Source organism: Rhea americana, unplaced genomic scaffold (assembly GCF_003343005.1).
Source record: "Rhea americana isolate MKP2758 unplaced genomic scaffold, rheAme1 scaffold_292, whole genome shotgun sequence".
Classification (NCBI taxonomy): Eukaryota; Metazoa; Chordata; class Aves; order Rheiformes; family Rheidae; genus Rhea; species Rhea americana.
In genome coordinates, this window is record NW_028186415.1 from 647,591 (window position 1) to 671,031 (window position 23,441).

The 23,441-nt window shown below is 36.4% G+C and overlaps 1 protein-coding gene across 2 annotated transcripts in view; it reads left to right on the forward strand.

Moving 5' to 3' along the window:
• Positions 1 to 2,100: 2,100 nt before the first annotated feature.
• TUSC3 (tumor suppressor candidate 3) overlaps positions 2,101 to 23,441 on the forward strand; it is a 137,443-nt gene continuing 116,102 nt past the window's right edge. For both annotated transcript variants that reach the window (XM_085309148.1, XM_085309149.1), the window contains exon 1: positions 2,101 to 2,248. In XM_085309148.1, coding sequence (XP_085165274.1) covers positions 2,126 to 2,248 — 123 coding nt within the window. In that variant the 5' untranslated portion in view covers positions 2,101 to 2,125. The remainder of the gene's footprint in view (positions 2,249 to 23,441) is intronic.

Below are 23,441 nucleotides of genomic sequence, written 5' to 3' on the forward strand. Positions count from 1 at the left end.
TGCCTTTCTTCCCCAGCTGATGATATGGAACATGGGTTTGCATGTTCCACAGATACTGGACCCTACAAACCCTTAAACACATATGAAAAGAAATTCTATCACTTCCACTCTTCCTACATTCAGCTTGCTATCCATGTGAGCCTCTCCCTATGTCCTTTTTCTTCTTCCATTTCCTTCTGTTCCAGTTTTCTTTTGAACTCTCTTTCCCATTTGCAAATGCTATACCTTGACCAGCTCTCACTCTTTTCCTTATTTCAAATACTCCAGTCCATAATTATTTGCAAACATCCGTGTGAGCAATTTTTCTCCTTTATATTATTTTTGTGCCTTTTTAATACTTGTTTTATTTTGAGGATTTTTTTCAAACTTTGCAATTTCAAATATGAAGGGTTGAATCAGGAAGTTTTTCTTTCCACTCCAAAGACTTCTGCTATGAATGGGATTCAGATTTATGACTGCAGGTTAGATTCAGTGTTTAAAAAAAGTTTTTGGAACTAACTAGTCATCTGAAAAAAAGTAGGGAACTTTTGGGTCACTGTGTTCATAAGGTGACAGTACAATCCCTTTCAACAGCAAGGCTCTCAGTTGCTTAGGTAGTCCCTCTCCTTCRTAACTTTCTGTTTAACTTTCTATGGGATACAGTGATTGTCAAATATCAAATACAGTAAATTTTGGGTACCTGAGACTAGGAATAAGATCTGTTATTTGTCTAAAATAAGATCAACAGACTGTATGCAGACTTCTTGTTCTGATGAATTACAGCAGGTGTGGTGTCTGAATGAAAAAAGTCTAGGTCGAGGGCTGCTGGGCCAACCACCCTATATACCTGAGAAGTGGGGCTCAGACTGCCCACCGTATGTTATCATTTTCCAATGACAACAAGGATCTAATGGATAATAGGTGGTCTGACCTCTCTCAAACTTAGAGGCTTTTATCAGACTTAAGTATTTGGTAGTTGCTTTGAATATGATATACTGTTCCCATGAATGTGAGTAACTTGACTTTTCTCAAAGGCACATTACAGATGTAACAGAAGCAAAAGGAACATGACAGATTTTTTGATGTTTTAAACATACAATACTAAGACCTCTCAAGTATCATCATCAAACTACTATCTGATATTATCATCAAAATATCATCTAAAAATCTGTGAAATTATCTGCCCAAAATAAACACATACTTATGAATCCAGCCTCTCAGTCCCTCAGTTTTCTATTTTACTATGGTGTTATGATTATAAAATTCATAGTATTTTTGAGTGACACTGAAAAATCTCTAAAGAGATCAGTAATTCTGTCTTTGGAGTCTTCAGTGCAGATGTGTGTGACTAAGTTATGTAGCCTAAGTTGGGTATACAGAATCCTAGAAAAGTATCTGCTCACTAATTTAGCATTACCTATCCTGTGCACTGCASAGTGTATACTTTTGTGGAAAAAGACATGTGATCACCTATTTGAAGATTGTATCATGCATGAGAGTACCAAATTAAGGCTGCACGGTTACTGCTCTGGGAATTAAATTCAAATTAATTGTACTGGTAAYTCACATTAATGTTATTTTCTGCAAGGAAAACATTTTGTGTGAACAGTGAAATGTGAAAAGTGCATGCAAACATGTGGAAAATTTTCCTTTTTATGAAGTACATCACCATGATTCATGACTCCRCTTACTGCTTCAGGCAGCAGCAGGCAGCAGCTGGTTCTTCTAGGGATGGGAAKCGTGACCAGCAGGATAAAGCTTCTCGCAGCAACCCGGGGTGGGCAGAAGCCTGCGCACACAGGGCCACCCCTGCTTATGGGCCTGCAACTGTCACCCTGCTCACGACAAAGCAGGCCGCATGTCTCCACCGTACACCTCCTGCGTGTAGGGCCGCGCGTTGACGCCCGAGAGGTGCCCAGCAGCCGCCGGGCCCAAGCGCTGCCTCGACGCCGCCGCCGCSTTTGCGGCCCCACCGCCGAAATGGCGTCGAGGCGCCGCGGGCAGCACGCGGCGAGGCCGCCGCGAGAAGAACTACATCTCCCAAGAGCCGCCGCGCCCCAGGGCGCCTCCGATTGGCCGCGCCCGAGCCCAATCGGCGCGGAGGAGGTGGGCCGCGGTGCCGCAGGTGCTCTGCGGCGGGGGGAACATGGCGCTGGGTGAGAGGGCGCCGCGGCGGCTGCTGCACCTGCCGGCCGGGAGCTGCCTCCCCCGCCTGCTGCTGCTGCTCCTCCTCTGCGGGCAGCTCGGGGGAGGACAGAAGAAGAAGGAGGTAGAAACGTTTCCTTCTTTCGCCGCCGCGCCCGGCCGAGGGGCCGCGGCTGCCCGCCCGCGCTCGCCTCCCCGCTCCGCTGCGGCCGTTGACGCCGGTGGCGCCGTTCGCGCCGCGCCCTGAGGGGGGCGCCGGGGGGCGGCGGCGGCGGCGCCGGGGGGCGGCGCGGTGCCGTGCCGTGCCGTGCCGTGCCGGGGGCGCCCGGCTGGGGCGGTAGAGCCGCGCCGCCAGCCTGGGCCGTGCTGCCCGCGGCGGGCGTCGAAGGGGAGCTCGGCTGAAGCCAGCGAGTGTGAGGAATAACGTTAAGCGGCGGCACGGCGGGCGGTGCCGGCTGAGACAGAGTCAGCAATAACGCTGAGGTGGTCGCAGCGGGTGCCTGCGCGCCGAGCCTGGCCGCGGCTCTCGGTGCGAGTGCCGTGTCCCGGGTGTGCTCCGCGGGAGCGAGGAGGGAAGGGCAGCGCTGCTGGCGCTTCAGCAGCAGCAGCGTGCTTTCAACAGCTTTGCACATTTCCATGTTTAAATACCAGCAAATTGCTCTTCCAAGTGGTTGTTAAAATCTGAAGAGGGGAAAACATTAAATGTTACTAGAGATTATTATGTATTTTTTTCTTCCTAGCTTGCACTCAGATTCAACTTAAGTGCTTGTACACCCACTGCTAGACTAGAATCTGTATAGTTTAACTTAAATTAGGGAAGGAGAGAACTTCTTAAGGTCTGATGAATAAGCACACGCTCTTGTAGTACTTCATTTCTTGTTAATATATATTTTTAATCTGCTTTCAGTGTTGCCAGAGAACTTGTGCTTCATGGTGGTGGAGGAGTAGGGAAAGAGTTCAGCAGTTCAGCTGAACAAGTCAGCTGTTTGAATTAAGCTGCTCAAAAAAAGAAGAGACTGGTCAGAAACTTTTCTTTTTGGTTTCGATTTCATTTGAAGAAATAGGTGGTCTATTAAGGCTTGTAGGCCAAGGAAGTAAAAGCAGAGTTGGTCTGTAAAATCCTTTTTTTCACATGTCTAAGTGGTGGTCTGACTTTCTGGTTTTATCAAGTTAAATAAGTCGTGATTGTTGAAATAAAGCACTTGTGTATCATTGTAGAAAAAGAACACCTTAACTTTAGATGCTCTTTTTTTTTTTTCTCCATATGCAATAATTTTATGCATCTGGAAACAGTAGGCAGCAATGTGTTGCTCTTCTACTGGTACAATTAACCTTTTTCCCCAAAAAAACTTTAACATATTAACTTTCTGTTTTTTAATGTTTATTTCTTGACACACTTGATTCTCTTGCTGGCATTGCAATTTCTGTTGGCACTTTTCTGTGGTATGGCAGCTGTGCTAGCAAGATAGCTGAAATAATCTTTTTTCTTCTTAAATGGAACCCTTCCCTGGTAATCAATAATAGGAAATTAAAAYGAACATCTACAGATGCTTTCTATAATGTTTTCTAGTTATACTGCAGAGAGAGTACCTAGCCATTCAAGCTGGTATTTCTCTGCTCTGAAAAGCTTCTTTTTCAGTTTTTTCATTTTATCTGATGTGATTTATTAACTAACAATTTTCAGTCTTCTGCATCCTTTTACTTCCATTTTTTGTTCCCATTTTATATTTTTCTATTAATTCTGTGAACTAAATATTGCTCATACAGTTAGAACACTTATGGGTTGTATGCAGACTTACTGTATCTGCAACTATGTAATACAGAAACTAGTGTGACATTGTGGAGTCTCCTCTGTAAATGCAAGTTTAGGAGAGCACATTATAGTGATTTTTTTCAGGGTTTTATTCACTGTAGCATACATCACGGATGTCTATGTGTGCATGTCTGTATTATGTATGTTACAACTGAAGCCTGCTTCTTTTCTAAYCTCCTATTTAAAACTTGTTATAGTTTGTCTCATATATGTTTGTGTGTGTGAAAGGTGAAATTTGAACTTCCTTAGAGTAAGGAGTTTGAAAATAACATTTTAAAATATTATGAGGAAGACTGTATGAATTCAGAAAGCACAGAGTCTTGTACTGTGGGAGGTTCCTTCTCAGAATGCTGTCCAGAAGTGTAGTGGGAGAAGAGGAAAAGGGTAGAGGTAAAATGAATGTGATTTCTTCTATGTAAATACTGAGAAGATTGTCATAGTTTTTATGGAAGTCAGAAAGAGCTGAACATACAGTGAAATGTTTCAAAATGAGCACTACCATGGGACAGTTAATAGGATTAAAGTGTATATTTCAGAAGATAAAGAGAAGTCATATCTCAATTTATTCTTTTTGACTTGCTTTGTATGTGTATGTGGGTGGAAATGCTATGGAAGGAGAAGTTAAGAACTAGAGAAAGAAAACACCTTTCCTAATCAACTTTTTTGAGAACATGGAATACTTAAAAAGACCTTCAAATTGAAATACTCAAAAATGAGAAGGACTTGAGGTGTTGGAATAGGGACTTTCAACGAAGGAAGTAATAGTGAAGGCAGAGATTTGTATATTTATTTTTTCTTTTAAAGCATTGGCTGCATAGAAAAATACGCATGAAGTGCARATCATGAGTGTTGTCTGTTTGGATCAGTTAAATGATTCTGGAAGATGGAAATAATCGCTTCGTGGAAAGGAGGATTGAGTTCAGATGCTTTTAAAGAAATTTTTGGCTAGTAGAGAGAGGTGAATGGAGAAAACTAGGGAAATTTTTTTTTCTGGCACAGATTCATTGTATTGATACTGAAATACTAGGTTATAATTGTTTTTAGAGAGGAAAATATAAATTCTTAAGTTACTGAAATGTTTTGACCTATTCAGCAAAATATTTTTAATGATAACTTAAGAATCTTCCTTCTGTAGCAAACTAGTGAAAGCAGCTGAGTTCCAGCTTAAATTTGATTAAGTTTCTAAGAATTCAACAAATCATTAGAGATTTAAATTATTTGGTAACAAATCATCTGGTATGATCTAAGTTATAATTCTAGAATGGTAATATGAATATATATATATATAAAAATATGTAAAYGTTCCTATGCTTTTCTTTAATCTTACTGTTCACTTTTCTATATTGTGGACACCCATGAAAGCCTTTAGTGCTGAGGAAATGAGCAGAAAACATTGGACCTTTTCCTCAAAAACACCAAGGTTAAAATGCAATAATTTGGAAATTAGTAAGAGGAAGAGCAACACTAATTTTTTCTCCTGATTTACAATTAAGAGGTAACTGAATTTGGAAAGATTGCTTTTGATTTTAATTCTGATGCTCTGCAGTATCTTTATTTAAAAAGCAAACAAAACTTTCCTGTTTGTGTAAGCAACAGCAAATTATTGAAGAAGTATTCCTCTTCTGGAAACCATATTCTAAACTTGAGAAAATAACTTACTGTTTCCACTGTCTCTGAGATAATGTAATTTTATTTATATTTGGGCGTTTTCTGTACCATCAATTTCTAAGACATGTTTCCAATCCTTTTGATGTTTTATTTCTGTTTATATATGTTTACTTAAAACTATTAAAAAATAAAAGGAATCAGAAGGAGAATATTGTACTTCAAAATATGCAATATCACAATTGGCTTTTTATAATAAATTACTTCACAGAGGCAATTTACATTTCATATTGCTTCATTTGTTATTCATCATAATTATGTCCAAATAGATAAATAAGAATTTTTTTTGAGTAAAGCATGTAGCTGGAAAATGTTCCTTTTACAATGTTAAGAGGACTTCAGATATAGGGTAAGGTTTATTTTTGAGCTTYTGGGTGGACGGTTCAGAAGCTCCGTTAAACCACTGAAAGCCACTATCAGAGTAGCTACTTCTCTGTGGGCAAATTAGCTGTTCTAGTTTAGGCATGGGGAAGCTATGCGTGCTGACTTGTATCAACTTCTTTCTAGTGCAAGTATCTTGTTAGGCTTAAATCTACTCAACAGCATCGTTATACCTTAATGTTATCTTCTTTTAATCTTATTCCATAGTAACTCAGCTGCTTCGGTAATAACTTATTTTACCTGAGTAATTTTGAAGTATTTAAAGACAGTTATCCCTTCCACTGACCTCTGCTTTTCCCTTCTTACTCCCCTCACCCCTTTCCCAACTGGATATAGAAGTTATCATAACTGTGACAAATTATAGAATACTGTCCTTCCAACGCTGTCGTTAGACATTGAAATTCTCTATCCCAATATTTTTATTGTTCCTGACAGGTATCTATCTGAATTGCCCTTAAGTGCCTTCAGTGCTGGCCATTCTACAACCTCYGTAGGTAACCTGTTACAGTGCTTTATTAACACTGTAATTTATTGCTRGAAGGATTTTTTTTTTYCTAAAGGTCTATGTCAGATTTTTTTGTGTTGAATCCCCACGTTTTTGAGACAGTTATTTCTTGTCCTCACTGTGKCCATGGAGAATAGATTGTTCTTTGATGCATATCTTCTCCACTTAAGAAATAAAGATTCCATTTGACAATTCTATTTTTTTTTCCCTGAAGAATGGAACTAACCCCCATCCCCCTTAGGCTTTGAGTACTGAATGTAATAAATTTCTTGGGATAATTTTCAGTCCTGAACACAATTTTATATTTTTTTTAATCAGAAATCAACTGGGATAGATAAGAAGGAACCTCTGTTGCTACATCATGTGTTCTTGTTTTCCTTTGGATTTGCATGTTGAGCTCTTCCTGTGTTTTTTTGTTTTTTTTTCTTCCAAATTATTGATGATTGTTGCTATATTCCTTCCCTCCTTTCCTGACAGCTGGGATAGTGCATTCTGGTTTAAAATTCCTTTCTTGATCTAATTTGTTCTTGTACTGTAAACATAGTAATTCTCATCTTTACAGATCTAGATCTGCAAATGYGCAGCAAGATCTTCTACCTTTAGACCCTGCTTCTCCAAAATGGAAGAGGCGCTACTTCTTTTGTTTTCCTCTGTCTCTTGACACTGTTTTCAGTGTCTGTTGCATTCTTTTCTTCTGATCAATGTTCCTAACTGTCAATTTAAAGAAAGAAATTGTGAGGAGCATGTGGTAGAGCTAGTGTCAATGGAGGAAAAAAAAAAGAAGAAGGAAACGTTAGAAAAACAGCCTTCTGCAGAGAAAATTGGTACTGATAATATCTTGGAAATTTCGTTTATTTCAACACTAAGCAAATAATGTTGGATAAAGAAAAGGAAAAAGGTGTATGAAGAGTTAGTGTTCAGCATGGATTCAGTGGCACATGTAGTATACAGTATAGGTTCTTGAGAATCTCAGGATTTCTCATGCTATTTTAACAATAAAAATTTAAATAGTGATAACCAAAACTTGTTTCCTCTCTCTATTTTTTAAAGTTTTGTYTTACATTAAACTTGAATATAAAGCCTATTTGACCTTTTAATCATTGAAAGTTAGTGTTTGGTCTCAGATTGCGGAGCATGGCATGTTTTTGCTTTTGAACAAGCATTCAGGAAAATAGTTGGCATTTACACCAAGTATATATGCTCCCCAATAAAAGCTGTATTAAAAATTAAGGTCTGACAAAAGTTGAATATTTGAAGGGACACTCAGTCTTGACTGTAGGTTCAATTTCAAGTAGTGTTAAAGGTGCATTTCARATGGAGGATTTTTATTCATCTATGTAATTTGTCATTTTATCTTTTGTTGCAATAGAGGGGAAAAAAGGGAATTTCAATCAATACTTAAAGCTTTAAAATAACTATCTTGGGTTTGAAGTGAAATAGTGGCAGTAAGTCATACCTGAAAATGTAAAATCCTCTGAATGCGATTTTAAGCTTGCCTTTTTTTTTTCTCTACCCTATCCTAAAAATCAGGGAGAAGAAAGGTGCTTGCAAGAACTGTTTTTTCTGCTGATTTTTGTGAGCAGCAAAAACCTCTGTATCCCTTTCTCTACTCTTCTCAAAGTAACTAAAGTTTTAGAGAAGTTTGACAAAATATACTAGCAGTTCTTATTTTAACAACTTCGTATAGAAAATGGTGATGTCTGTAGTGACTGCATACATTAAATTAAATAAAGGATTCTTAGAACAGCCTGATAGTGTTCATGTAATCCAATTACAGGAAACTTTTTTTCTGTCCCAGATGTCTCCATTTGGCGTCCTTGCTGTCATAAGACAGATCAGTGGTTTAATTGAACTTTTCCCCTGTTCTGTTCTATAACTGTTTATACAGCACATTCTGTGCAACCACATGGAAAATACAGATTGTATCTCCTCAAGTTCTATGTGCTCAGGAAAATCCAGAGGGTATAATTACAGGGGGGAAAGTATGGTTACATAGAAAGCATAATTACAGGGGGGGAAGCACTTTCCTTCCCCCTGTYTTTTTAGGATAGGACAGAGGAAAAAAATGATTTAGAATTGCCTTCAAAGGATTTTACATTTTCAGGTATGACTTACTGCCATTATTTCACTTCAAAACTATTTTGAGCCTTTGAATTTAATGACTTCATTTTTGAAAGTGCAAGTTCAAGTTTTGTTGGCTAAGCTAGTGATGAGAACTAAAAAAGGTGACTTTACTTTTTATTTGGTTTAGGTTTCTTTCTCTTKATCTAATAAATCTAGACGTAATCCTAATAAAAAGTATTGTTCATCGTTTCATCTTATGCTATTCATTGATATCAAATATTCTTTAATATGTGGTATATATATGTGTACATATATGTGTGTGTGTGTGTATATATATATATATATACACACATATGTAAATATCACCACTCTGTTTTTTCATGCTGAAACTTGTAATAATGAAAGAGTGCCAAGAAATAAATTGAAAGATATTTTTATACTGTGCTCCTCAAAGCAGCATTTCAAATGGAGGGACTTGTATTTTGTATGCTATTACTACAGTACAGAAAGTCCTTCATATTCTGACAAAAAATAGGTAAATTCATAGTTGTGCTGAATGGATTACTTATGAAAGAATTCAAAAACAACTGGCAATCTTTTGGTTACAAAAAAATAATCCCAGGCTTTTGAGATGGAAAAGGTTTGTACCTTTGTTAATAGTCATCGTCATGACAGTACTCTTTTTTTTTCTTTTTCTTTCTTTCTTTTTTTTTTTTTTTTTTTTTTTTTTTTTTTTTTTTTTTTTTTTTTTTTTTTTTTTTTTTTTTTTTTTGATTGCTAAAATGGCAGGACTTCTATCATTTCTTCATGTTCCCCCATCTAACAGATTTTACTGTTTGATCATTACTACTTACGTACCACTTTGGAATACACTAAATTTGTCGTCATCTGCTTAAGCAGCAGCAGTTCTTAACCTAATTTTGCTGTTCTGTTACTTTTTCTTGCTTCTCTCCTGAATCTATAGCAACTTCTTTTTGAATTTTGAACTTGATATGGGAATTATACTTAGTAATGTTTGGCAAAATTGTGTAAAACATTGCTATACCAGGTTCATAGCATTAGCACTCCCTGCTGACCCTCCTTGATTGTAATTGTGCAGTCTCTTTGTGGAACTGCATCTTGAGCTCACAGAGTTGCTGAAGGCTGTAGCATCTGCTGCTTTAAGGATAAACACCATTTTCTGCTCTATTTCAAATTTGAATTTTTCATATTTTTGTATCACTATTGTTATCTGCAATACTGCTGCAAAATTAAGGTGTTCAGTTACTTTCCTTTTTCATTTGCCTTACAAAGGCCAACTCAGACAGGGTCTTGTCCTGAATCCTGAATATTTCCACTTAAGTTTAATTTTTCTAGRTTTTGATGTGCATGTGCTGATGTCTAAGCTAATGTGCATGTCTTTTCAACGGAGATTTTTGATCTTAGCAAAAATGTAGCTAATATAGTAAAAAGCTAACTAAACTCTTAGTTTTACTTTTTGTTTTAATAACTTATAAACATTTGAGTAAGCTTGCTTTTTTTTATGAACTCTTTGATACTTAGCCTGTTTTCCTGTGACTTATGGAAGCAATTGACAATTGTTTGGGTAATTGATTAGCTAATTCCCTTAGCACTGCATATTTAGTCCTACTAGCTACGCATGCAGGCTTTTTTCCTGTATTTCTTTACCTAGATTCTGACTGAGGTGCATTTTGCACTGTCCTCTAAGTCTGTTTAGAAAAATTATTACGTTTATATCACAAAAGTTTTTCTTCACAATGCTGAGGAACATGGTTATTTTAACAATGAAATGTCGGAGGTATTTATTTGGCTGCCACAGCTTAATCTTTTTTTGATAATTGTAGATGCTCTCTGTCTACTGTTGACTTCAGTGCTCCAAATTTTCAGTTAAAACCTCTTCTTCTGTTGCCTTTTTTAGTTACCATTGATGCTRTATGACCCTCCTCTACTTTTATTAGTAAGTTACAACTAAATCTAAATTGCATTTAGTCCAGAATTAATAACTTGTTGGGGTATTAAAATAAAAATTTGAAAATTTATCATTTTTAGTTCTATTATTTTAAGTAAATCTTCATCTTTCTATAAAAGACCTAACTAGAGCCTTAGATTCTGTAGCGTAGGTTGATATGGGGAATGATAAAAGTGAGCAGATAAGAAGTTGGGAAATACTTCTGTTTTCTGTACTCTGTTTCGTCAAAGTTATCTGACAATATATAGAATGTATTTGAATACRTGTAGAAATGTTGACTGGAAGAGGTGACATGCTTTTCTAGATACCCTAGAAGATGTAGAGTGAGATTCAGTGAAGGAATGAAATAAATGCGTCAGCAGATGCTTAGGTAGTTGTTCAAAGAGAAATTTAAGCTACAGCTAGGTTAGGCGATTGTAGAGCAACTTAGGTAGTTAAAAAAGTAGTTGGGCGTCTTACCATGAGCTGCAGCACTCGCGCTGTGTAGTCAGTTATGCTATGCCAGGCAAGAAGAAAGCAGAAGGATACATCTGAAATCTTGTCCTTCTTTGGAGTCTTAATGTTAGAGTCAGAACTGCAAAGCTGTGCTGTCCACTCTGTATCCATAATTCGACATCATTTCCTAGTATAGGTGTTCTGGGAAAGTATTGTGTGGAGGAGATAGTGGTGATGGCTACTTCTACATACTGGTCTTCAATCAGGGTTATTTATTTGGTTCTTAAAAATTGTTACAGGAAGGTAAAATATGAATGTAGTCACTAGGCTACAAGTATTGCATTCTTTATGGCTCTGTTGATGTTGCTGCTTTTTTATTATTATTGTTTTTAACACACTGGCATAAATATTGTAGAATGACACAGTTATAGAATGGTTGAGGTTGGAAGGCACCTCTGGAGATCATCTAGTCTGATCCCCTCTGCTTGAGCAGAGTCACTGGCCTGTTTTCTGTGACTTAGAGGTAAATGACGGTTGTCTAGACAACTGATTAGCTGATTCCTTAGCACTGCATATTATCTGGTCCTGTCTTTTGAAATTAAGAGGGCATAAATTTCCAGGAACTTTTATTTGCTTTAGCATTGCTTTTTTTGAAATGTTGTTCCTAGAAGATTTTTTCTGTGCTACAACTACTATACTAACTGTATTAATGGTACGTATGAATAGGGTAATATGACATTAAATGCAATGCTTTGCTATTAAAGGATGRAGAAGTAAAACTTCACTTACTCTTATGTTTGTATCTGTCTGACCTTATTTCCAAAAAAATTCTTTAAATTTTCATCAACTGTTTATATTGTTATACTGTAAGAAGTCTTCCAGKCTATCTATGATTATAGTAAAGTACTACAAAAATCAATTCAAAGTGGATCATTCTTCCTGATGGTGSATGACTGAAGCTGGTAAGATTTCTTCTTGTCAGCTACCAGCCATATGCCTAAATAGAACTGCTGTTAATGGCACATAAAACTTGATTAATAGACCGATTCCTCCTGCATATTCTTCAAACTGCTCAGCAAGTACTAGATTCTTCTAACTTCTCTCATGCTGAAATGTGACTTGCTCAATGAGTAGCTTGATCAGATAGGAATGTTGAATCTGATTCACTTACTCTTTTCTGAGTAGTTGATCTGCATTTGAGGCAAGATGCCTATGAAATATGCTGACACAAAGATTGTATGTACATATCTTAAACATAAAAAAGTTATATTCCCAAAATGACAAGTTGTGATCATTCAATCAAATATTGTTTTGATCCAGCATAAGCATTTTGGTCACGCTGCTGAAATGTGTCATTTTATTACAGTTAAATAGTGATTGTTCTCTTGGTATTCAGTAATTTCATACAGGAAATTGTTCCAACAGTATACTCCTTCTTCAGGGAAGCATGACATGACAGTGCATTAAAAAATATTAAAATATGCTTACCATGTTTATTGAGATTAAAGAGAAGCCAAATTCAATAATCAAATGCATTCAGAGGTGAGGATTTTAAGAACTTTCATAAATCAGAAGGTGGGGATTGGATTACTAAGTTTGAATTTGTTTTTATCATTTTTGCATCACACTTCTAAATACTATATTCATGGTTTGTATTCTCGGTAACCGTATGATGGATGAACATTAATGCATTTCATTGGAAGGTTCTTTTTTTCTTTTTCTTTTTTATTCGCTAAWCCTATGACTGCCAAAGTTTCCAATCTTAAGTGGAAACTGTGTGACAGGAGTTTCACTGATTTCCAAGAAAGATTGAAGTCCTAGGAAACTCGCTGAAGAGCAAGATGTGGGACTGTTAGACYTCTTCTGTCCACTGCAAATGAGCTTACTTAGTTATTGATAGTAAGACAATGCTTTAAATAGAGAAGCTGGATACCCAGCCAGCTGGATAGGGATGGTACACTCATACTGAAATTACTGGATAAACCTTTTCATTCTGTTAGACTTACTCTTCTCTTCTAAGCAAGGTGTAGAAAGCAGCTTTGGCCCATATTTATAACTTTTCTTCAAATCTCTGTGTTGATAGCAGTGCATTAACTTCTTTAGTGGGCAATTTGTTTAGAAACTAAGATAACACGTTATTAATATCCGCTGGACAGGCTCCAGATATTATCATTGTTTTTCATTTCCTTTTTGGGTCTTTTTGGGTTGTGGGCATTGCTAACTACTTTTCACTTAAAATGCATGATACAATTTCTCAATTTTTCAGTTTTTTTCTATTTGGTTCCTCCAAGCTGGGTAAATTAGACTGATTCTCTCTCTCTCTCTCTCTCTCTCTCTCTCTCTCTCTCTCTATATATATATATATATATATATATTTATATATTTTATTATATTTATTATATTTTATATATGTGTGTGTGTATATTTGTGTATTTTATCTCACTTCACATGAAGTACCCTAATCACTGGACTGTCTGCTGTTCAGGATATTTGAATCCTTTTAAGGTGGTTTATGTTACTGTTTTAGTTCCAGAGCAGACCCCTGGTCTGAGGTAAATCAGCTGTCTTCACCCAGTTAATGCATTGTTTACATTTTGGACTGTTTTATTCTGAGTGTGTGAATTGAATTCTCTTACTGAGATTAAGCTGAAACATGTATTCCAGAAATACAAGTAATGCACTCCAATTGCTAATGTGCATTCAACTCTTGGAACCAGTTTAGAAGTAGTTTGAAGCTAAACACTCAAAATGTGCAGGGCTGAATGTATTGGGACTTCAGCAGCAGCTGTTCTGTTCTACAGACCAGTCTTTTGCAGTGTGCTACTCACTAATGTAGATGTAGTCAACCTCTCCTTTCACACAGGCACAAAGTTTTTCAAAGAAGGCAGCAGGATTTCTTGGGCCATAGAGGTACAAGAGGAAAGATGATTTTGTAGCTGAATCATGATCATTTGGAAAAGGAATGTCTTGGATTCCCAGACCTATTTGTACATACAATCCAATAACTGTTTAATGTAAAATATTGTAATACAATCTGTTTTACTAGGCTTACTCGTTCCACCATCTGGAGTTTGAAGGGCTACTTGCCAAACTTCAAAGTTTGGGAACACGCAGAGGGCAGTAAAGGGCATCAAGGCTRCTACCTTGTAGTGAGAGTTCTTCAAGGTAACCCATGTACATTCAGTTTCTCAATCTAAACTGCCCTTGCTTTCCYATTTGTAATTGCTTGTATCAGTGTAGGTGGCTGAAGGAATATAGTGCTGCCAAAGCCTGAGGCATATAGTGCCAGCCCCTGAACATTTGGAAATAACAGCCTTGCTGGGAACATAAAGGTGCTCTGATCAGCGCTTCTTCCTTTTACTGTTTGTATACTCTAACAATGCAGAGGAGAGGGAGAATGCACTAAATTTAGCGTACAGTTACCCAGTGGCAACCAGATGTTAGTTCAAATCTGAAATTGTTAGCTCTAATCTCACTTCCTGCTTGCTCTAGATCAAAATTTCTCAGTTAAGTGCTTGATATGTGACTTAAACTAAGCACTGTATTATACCTACAGATACTAAGCAAGGGAGAGTTTAGCACAAATTATAGTGATGTTTGTAGTTTATAGGTAGTCAAATAGGGCCATATTTGACTCAGTTTGAATGGAATGCAAGTTGTGGAGGGAATAAGAGATGAGTTTATTTTAGTGCAAAATGTTTTATACTGTAAAAGACATTAGTATGGGGGCTACATCAGAAAACAGAGGCCTGATTTCATCCTACTTAACTTTAGGCTTTTAACTGAGATTTTATTATTGGAGGTTTAACAACCCTAAGCACCATCAGTGACAGAAAACGAGACAGTTCAGACCATGCAAGATCCGAATGATATTTCCATCTTCACCCTATTTAWAAAAAGCTTAGGGTGAATATGCTGATAATTTACCCATTTTAATTTTAAAAGAGCCTAAAGTTAAGTGAATTGGAAAGGCCATAAGTACAAGTATATGTTGCATTTTCAGGTGAAATCAGGTCTTAAGTGTATGGTTAAAACTCTCTGAACTCTGAGGAAAAACACAATGAAGTAAAACTTTCAAGTCTAATTGCATTTTTCCTGTCCCACCTTATTCAAGTAATATAATTACACTTTTATTACTGTGTTAGTCTATTGGCATCTATCTTAGTGGCTCAAAAATCCAACTGAAGCTGTTCAGTTGTGGCAACGTCGTTTTTTCAAGCAATGGATGCATTGTGCTCTCATGCAGAACTCAGGCTTGCTTGCCTGTGGGAGAGAAAATTACAAGTTCATTAGCTGGTGCAGCAGCTTTGTTTTTTCTACGTAATTTGAAGTCTGCACTTCTTTACTCCTAAGCAGTAAAAACAAAACTTTTCCTTAGTTTAGGGAACTGCTTTGATATTAAAAACTGTCTAGAGGAAACTTTTATTTTCTGAAGGCCCTACAGTGAATCTCGAATCTACAGAGAGTTGAAAGAGTTTTAAAAATGAACTCATAACAGAGAAACACGTTTAGCTAGTTTTGGTCACTAACTCCTTAGTCACTTTTCCTAAGAATGAAAAAYAGATAGGTTTTTAGAAATACAGACTTTATGAGATGTTCCTGTTTTTATGAAAACAAGGTGTTGTTTTGGTAAACACTCCCATCAAAATTTGCCTTTTCTAATGTGGTTTTTAATTCAAGTTCCTATTTGAAGCWCAGTATGAACTACTGAGTTGTGCACTGTAAAATACCTGAATTTTAAACAAAGGAATTAATGCTGAACCCAGGTGTTTATACTAGTTTCTTAAAACATTAAAACACATCTTCTAATTATTGTTTTTATTGTTAATTGTATTAAAGCTTCCAGACCATTTGTACAGTTGTGATTTGGATGGCAAACTTCCACTTTAGTTTTATTGATTAACACTTTTTTATTTAGATCGAAATTATGTGCAGATAATCTGTGAACAGTCTTTCCTTTAACTGCATAGAAATAGATCTGAGTCTCCAAAAGTAATTATTTTATATGAAAGGGATTAAGGGCTTTATCCATCACTGGAGATTGTCTACCTCCTGTTGAGCCACAGAAGTCATTCATTAACTTTAGCACCATGCTATGTCCTCTTTYTCATAATGAATGACTTAACAGGGAAGGTAACACTGATAAAAGGAGCTCCTGCTCAAGGAATGCTTCATGCTTCTTTCCTCTGTTAATATAYGGGTAATTGCAAGTGAGACCGCAAGGTGGGCAAGAGAGGGTCAGATACCAGCAGAGAYAGACACTCGAGGTTCATAAAGYATTGAACGGGATAGGTTTATTAAAGGACTTGAACCCCAAGCTGCATGGGGAGCCCTGGCAACCGCATGGAGGGRTCGCCGAGGAGAGCATGCTGGAGGCACGTCTTGGATGCAAGGGTTAGATGCACAAGTGGACTCGTATCCTGAGGGCCCCTTAAATCCACTAGAACTGTTTTCTTATTTCAACTGTGCTAACCTCGAGTAGCTGGATGCAGCTAGACGTTGTTGACAAAACAGAATATGCGTACCTGGCCCTAATGGGAATTTGTTCAGTGGGTAGTTTCACACACTGAGTGTACTGCCATGYGCTCTGCCACAGGTGCTCTCACTACAGAGGAAAAATGAAAGCTTTTCAAGAAGTTCTGTTGTTTGAAAATGTTGAGTCATGGAGGAGTGCTAAATGTAATGGTTCTGTCATATTTGTGTCGTTTTTCTCTTAAGAAACAAGACTTGCTAGGAAACTCTGACAATAAAGTGACCAATAAAAGAATGGCATAATGGGATAAAACTATGGAAAATAAATGTGAAAGATAATGAAGAATGTATGAGTGGCTATTAGTAATAAAATGACACTGAAATAATCTAAATGAGGATAGATGAAGCCTTTTCTTCCTCTCACAATGAGAACTTCAGTCATGATCGAAACTAGATTGAAAAATTATAAGACAGCATGCTATCCGGAAATGTGTATTCATACCGAGATAATGGGTACAATTTAAAAATTGCCCAATTTTAAAAGTAGAACTTGTATTCAGTTAATTTGGTGTTTTCACAGCTTCCTTTATTGCCCAGCAAAGGAGAAAGTTGTGAATTTTAGTTTATGGAACATAGAGCATATGAAGTAGAGTTCTTCTTAAAGTGGATTCTTTTTTGATGAGTCCTGCAAAGGCATGCATTGCTCTGCTTCGGAAGCTTTCTRTTCATAACTTATAGTAGATTGTCCATTAAATGGACTAGATCTCCTTGCTGCTGTCATCCATGTGAAGTACTGCAGATATTTGTGATGGTCTTTTGTAGTTATTGTTAATATACYTGAAAAACAGCAGTTTATGTAAGAACTTGCACCTCACAGCAAGTTTATCATATGACAGTTGTGTGTATAAATATATCTCTATATAGTAAGTGTACATATAACACAATTATCAGAAGCATTTTTAGCACTTTTGTTAATAGGTATGTGTTATTTCAGAGTATGATACATAAGTATCATATTCCATGTGTGATACTTGGGTTTCCAAAAATCAGACTGAGAACTAAATCTTCTGCAGAGAAAATTTCTAGTCTCATTAATAATTGTATGGTGTCCCTTTCTGACACTTTGTCCTGTTGAGAGAGTTGAGTAGTAGGATATTTTGGGGGGGGCGGGATGCAATTTTACAATTAATTTCTTCATCCTCAGAACAGTTTGAGCTTGACACTGAAGTTAACTTCACTAATTTGAAGTGAAGTAATGAAAGAATATATTACTTTCTAATATACTTTTGGAAAAATTAAATTTGATATTGTTCTCTCTCCATTTGAGAGAGAGACAGACAGTTGTAAGACTGTCTGATGCTAAAGCATCATCAGGAGACTTGTATTTGGGTTCAGTTGTTAGATGTGTAACTGGTTTTCTGCATAACCCTGCCCAGTGTTATTTCATTAGTTTTTAATTTCATTTTTATTTCATTAGTTTTCATTTTATAAAATGGAGAGGTGGTTGCTTACCGATTCCTACRTTTTTCTCTTCATAGCCAAGAGGATGTATTAAATAAATTGCCTTTTTTTTTCTGAGGTGTGGCAACCCGATTTCTAATTTTCTCTGGGAAAAGCTTCTTTGCTTGATATGTGCTTTATGCTAAGTAATTTTTGTGTAAACTATTTCTTTATGAGCTTTTAGTTAATAAAAACACYCTAAACCACTTCAGAAGTCCACCTTTTTTTCCAAGACAACTCTCAAATGTTAATGAGTTTGATATTTTAATACCTTTCGTGTTAGCACACTATCAGTGTCAAATTTAGTTGAATTTTAAAAAAAGGTGTTAAATGCCTGTGGTTTCTCTAATATGTTTTGCCAATGTGCAGTAGCACTATTAGGTCTATAATAGAAAGTTTTAATGAACTCTTTATTCTACATTTTATGGAACATCATCAAGTAAAGGAAATAGGACATGCAAAAAAGATCCATCAAATATACAGGGGAACACATGGTGAAACAACACGTTTCCCCTTCTGTCTTTTGAAGCAATATCTTTGATTTCTGTAACAGCAGATTTCGGAAGGAAAACCTGAAGAGTTTTCTTCCTTTCATTGCTGTCCCTTATAATTTTTGACACTCCTACCAATGAACTTTCCTGCTGTGCCATGTTAAAAATTACCTTTTAAGAAAATACAGGGAACAAGAGTATATCCATAAAGTTGGCTGCTCTCATAGTGGATGTGTCCTGCATGCATACTGTAAAAAAAGTTGTTTTGAAATATTTAAAACAGCAGTCCAAAGAATAAGTGATTTTTGTCATCACTTATGCATAACGCTTGGTTCTGAAGAGGAGTGTATGTGAACTGCAAATTCCAGCTTCCTCTCTCAAACCAGTTTCCAAGATACCAAGCACGTGCTGATATCAGAGATTCTATTACTTGGATTGTGAGATCTTTCTAACGGAAGAGGAGGTGGGATAAGCGTTCTGTTCGCTTTCCATGTTCAGAAGAATGTAGGCTTCTCCTTACTGAAACAAGGACCTGGGTAAATTAATGCACATTATTTTACATATCTTGTACCTTAATGTAGAAGGGATAAACGAGCTCTCAGAAAACCTTCTTTTTGGTAACATTTTTTAAAATTAAGGTAGAATTTCCTTTTGTTGCTCTCCATTGGATATGGAATTGTAAGCAAGTACTAGGGGAGGGCAGCTGGCTCCAGGCTTCTTTTTYCTTCATCCCAGTTTCCTTCAAACTCTTCACTGCATATGTTCAGCAAGCCAAAAATAAATTATAATTACATACTTTTCCCCACCTGCCTCTTGAAGTGATTTTTTATGTGGATAAGTTTTTGATGCATTTAAAGTTGAAGTTACAGATCAAATTATCAAGTTACAGATTAAATCAGATCTTTGAGTCAAAGATCATGCTTATATCTCAGTTATAGCTTTGTTAAAGTGTCCAGTTTTAACGAATGTTAATTTTTTTCCACTCTAAGCAGCAAAAAATAATACACAATGTAAGCTTTGAGCAATATTGTCTTGAAAATTTTGTTTATTTTGACACAGTTCTAGTTGTATTCCTCCCTTTCTTTTGTAACATCATTTACAAGCAGTCTAAGCCCCTTACTGGAATCTCTCTGGGCTGCATAGTACATCTTCTCCTGATCAACGGAAGTCAGAGTAGATTACATTTCTTTTTGCCATAATGGAGGATTCATGTACCAAAATAAGCCTGGTGAATTCAGACTATGTATCTGCTATGGGTCATAAGGTCTTATCTTCCTGATAAGCATCTGGAGGAAAGAAGAGGGAACTACTGTTATTGCTACCAACTAACCATCTTGTCTAGAGGACTGCCAGAGTTGTGAACAAGAAAATTAAAATGGTGCTTTGAAAGAAGGAAGCTTTATACTATTCAAATTTTTAAAAAGCTGGTGTAGGACTAATTGTTTGTCCAAATTTTATCTCATGCTGCCTTTCAGAATGACCAAATTAATTTGCCGCTTCCTTTCTATTATTATTTCTGAGCTAGGAATAGAATCTAGGCTTCCTATCAATATTTTCTTGCTGATAGAAAAAAAAAATATCAAAATCCCTGAAATGTAAATTAAAAGAAAAATGTTTCATTTCCTCTAAAGGCTAGACTGCGTAGAAGTGGCTAATTACATGTAGTATTCAGTAACATCTAACTGTTGAGGTCCTTCTCTGATAGAGGATATTCCTGTTGAAGTCAAGATAGCCATATCCACTCACAGATTTGGAATTATTATTTGATGATGTAGGATTCACTCAATGAAAGATAAAACCATATTTTTTGATAGCATGTTTTTTAGGGCAGTTTATTGGTTGATGCTCTTCACACACCTAATTTCTGGAAATAGAATATTTCACAGAATCCACTGTCCTATTAGTAAAAAGCTGTCAAGATTGATTTTTCAGTCGTGGATTTGAGTGATGGCCAAAAATGGCAGCTGTTGCACATGCAGAAATGTCCTTTGTTAACATAAGGTGCTTTTCGCTTTCTTTACAAACTCAGCAATATCAGTGGAGAGTATACTTGACTTATTGTAGTGTAAGGAAGGGCTTTGCATTAGGAGCTGTAGTTGATTCATGATATACCTGATTTTCAGATTTCCCTGAGAGATGTTTTAGAAAGTGAAGTATTAGTAACGCTCAAACTCCTCTCCAGCTGATTAGTGTCATCATATTTTCTAATTATGGAAGTTTAATCTTACTGTAATTATTTTCCTCACTTAAAGGTTAATACTGCTATTATTATAATTTGTATTATAGAATACAGATATTATGATAAGCATGTTTCAGTTTTCTTTGGAAGGATTGATGTAATGCAAAACTAGCAATAACTTTTCTCTTTAATACTCAAACAGATGTAGATTTTCTTCTGTTAGAAAAATTCCTATAAGTCAGTACTGAATTTTTATTTAAATGAATGATGATCATATCTTTTGTTTCTTTACATTCACAATAGGGCACAGTATGTTTACTCAGATTCTTAAAAGAATAGGATGAGCAGAGGTGTGTGCACTCTTTTCCAATTTCTTATTGCCTGTATTTTTCCTTACTTCCGTTATTTTGACTTTTGGGATAGGTGCCATGTGTCTTGTGTCAGCACAAACAACTGCTTTGCATACTCTGCCTCCAGAAGTTGTATGAACTGGATGTAGCGGTTGCGTAAGTAGTTATAAGCAAGAGCAATAGTCATTCTGACCTATAAATTGTGTTATAGAGAGCTTAGAGAAGGTTTCTGCACTTTATGGATGAGCATTTTGGGGAGTGCATTAGCTGCAGTTCTGCCTCAAGARCTATAGCTTGAGGGTGGTCTGACTTCAGGGATAGTGTAGGTTAATGTTACACAAAAAATTCTTAGATGCTCAACACATTTGCTTTTTAACACAGTGCTGTGCTGTTTCAAGCCTCCTTTTTTGAATGTTTAGTATTCATAGGTGGATTGAGTTGGCTAAGAATTTCAGTAAACTGATTCTGAAACAATGTTGAATGAAAAATTCTCCAAACCTTTCAATGTTCAGTTCATACTATGATCTGTTTTACTGTTGCCTCAAATTCTAGGCTGCTGTTGCTTTCTTTTCTTCTGCCTTTTCAGTATCACCTTAGGTTTTTGGATACACTCCAAATGCATATTATTTAATTTACTGCTGTGCATTCCTGGTTGTTGATTGACCTCTTTCTCTGGTGACTACACATGCTGAGCAGCTGTGTTTGTGTGTCTTGCAGCTGCCCTTACCAAGAGGCAGGCAGCCAGCTCTCTTCCAATTGCAGTAGAAATAATTCCTTATCTGATTCCCTTAGGACTGTCCATTAAAATGGTGATCAAACACTTAATATATTTTTGAGACCCTTCAGATAGCATGTGCACCAAGAGTAGACAGTTATATCTTTCAGGTTCAACTATTTTATTACCTGGGCTGTGTATATCTGAAAAACAGATTGAAGTCCTCAGTCTTGCATTCTTACAAATCGGTGGGAAGATGTGCAAATTATTCCTGCAGCAGTCCATGGACTGTAAAATAGTTTCTATCTTTAAAGTGATCTCTTATGCATTGATTTTGTTTTAAAACATAATGAATATACTCTTTAAATACTATATAGGCAAATTGTTTTATTTCAGTCTTATTACTGTATTGTTGTCTATTTCCCTTTCTTTTATTTTTTTTTAAAATATTTCTCTGTGCTTTTCAGTTAAAAATCTACCTTTAATTAGATACAAGTCCAGTGACTGTAATGCATCCTGGACTTTGTGAAAACAATAGTTAGATACCAATAATATCTTAGCTGTTGTAACTCAGGTTATAGTTTGCCAAGAATGAACATCCTCTGATAATTCAGATGGTCATTCACAATAGCGAATTGTAAATGATTAAGAAGCTGTTCAGTAATGCACCTTTATCACTGCTTTGGTGCAAATCATTTACAAATTTCTAGAGACTTGCATTGCAGTGCAAAACCCAAGATGTATGCTTTTGCAAAAGCAGTTACAATTTAATAATTTGGAGAAAAGCTCCTCATTTAAAATACGTGGAGCCATAAATCACACTAGCAGATTACTTCTGAAATCTTGCAGGAAACTTTTTGAAATCTAATTTTTCATAAAGTAATGATCATGCACTTTTTGCTGGAAAGAATTGTGTACTGTAAAATTAAAGATAATTCTAGGTGTCTGTTGTAACTGGAAACTATGGCTTATGTCTACTAAAGAGCCACTCATTTAATTCTTAGTCATGGATTAAAATGTAAATAAGTTGACCCACTCATTGCCTCCAGTACTCTGTTCATTTTAGTGATGATAAATAGCTAGAAACCAATAAAGCTGTCCAGTTAGTGCAACATGGACAGATACAAGGTACTACAGAGCTGCACAGTATATGTATAAAGGAGCTACCTTTATATTTATTCATAGGAGTTTCCTAGGGAAAAGCAGCATTACTTTATGCATTCAGACTCCTAGCTACTGAAATTCATGTTATGGTCCTTGGATCAGTGTTAGACAACCTGTGTTTTGCAGGCCAGATCTGATGTTAGATCTGATCTAAATCTGTTAGAACAATTCATATGGATCCCTTGGTGCTCTCTGTTAAGCATTCTTGCAGTTCTTATGGCTTCACTGTCACAYGCTTAGACGTCATTGTATTGCTGAAATGCGTATGTCGTCACACACAAAGCAAGCATACTGGGTCACATAGCAAATACTTCTATAACCTGAAGTTGCTATTCACCAGAAGTTACCAAATTTAACTTTAGTTTTCCAGCATATAATAATAATATGTATTGTATGTATGTGTAATGGATATATATCCACCTGAAACAGTGTTTTGTAATATTTCTTYAGTGTTAGATGACAAAAAGCAGTGTCTTATTTAGATATACTAGTTTATTTAATTCTCTTTTTAAGGAAATGTAACTTTTTGCAGAATTATCATTTGCTTCAATTTTGGACTTCTGAGAACAGTTGTCTATAAATATTCCTTATGGTCTCCCTAACTTAATATCTCT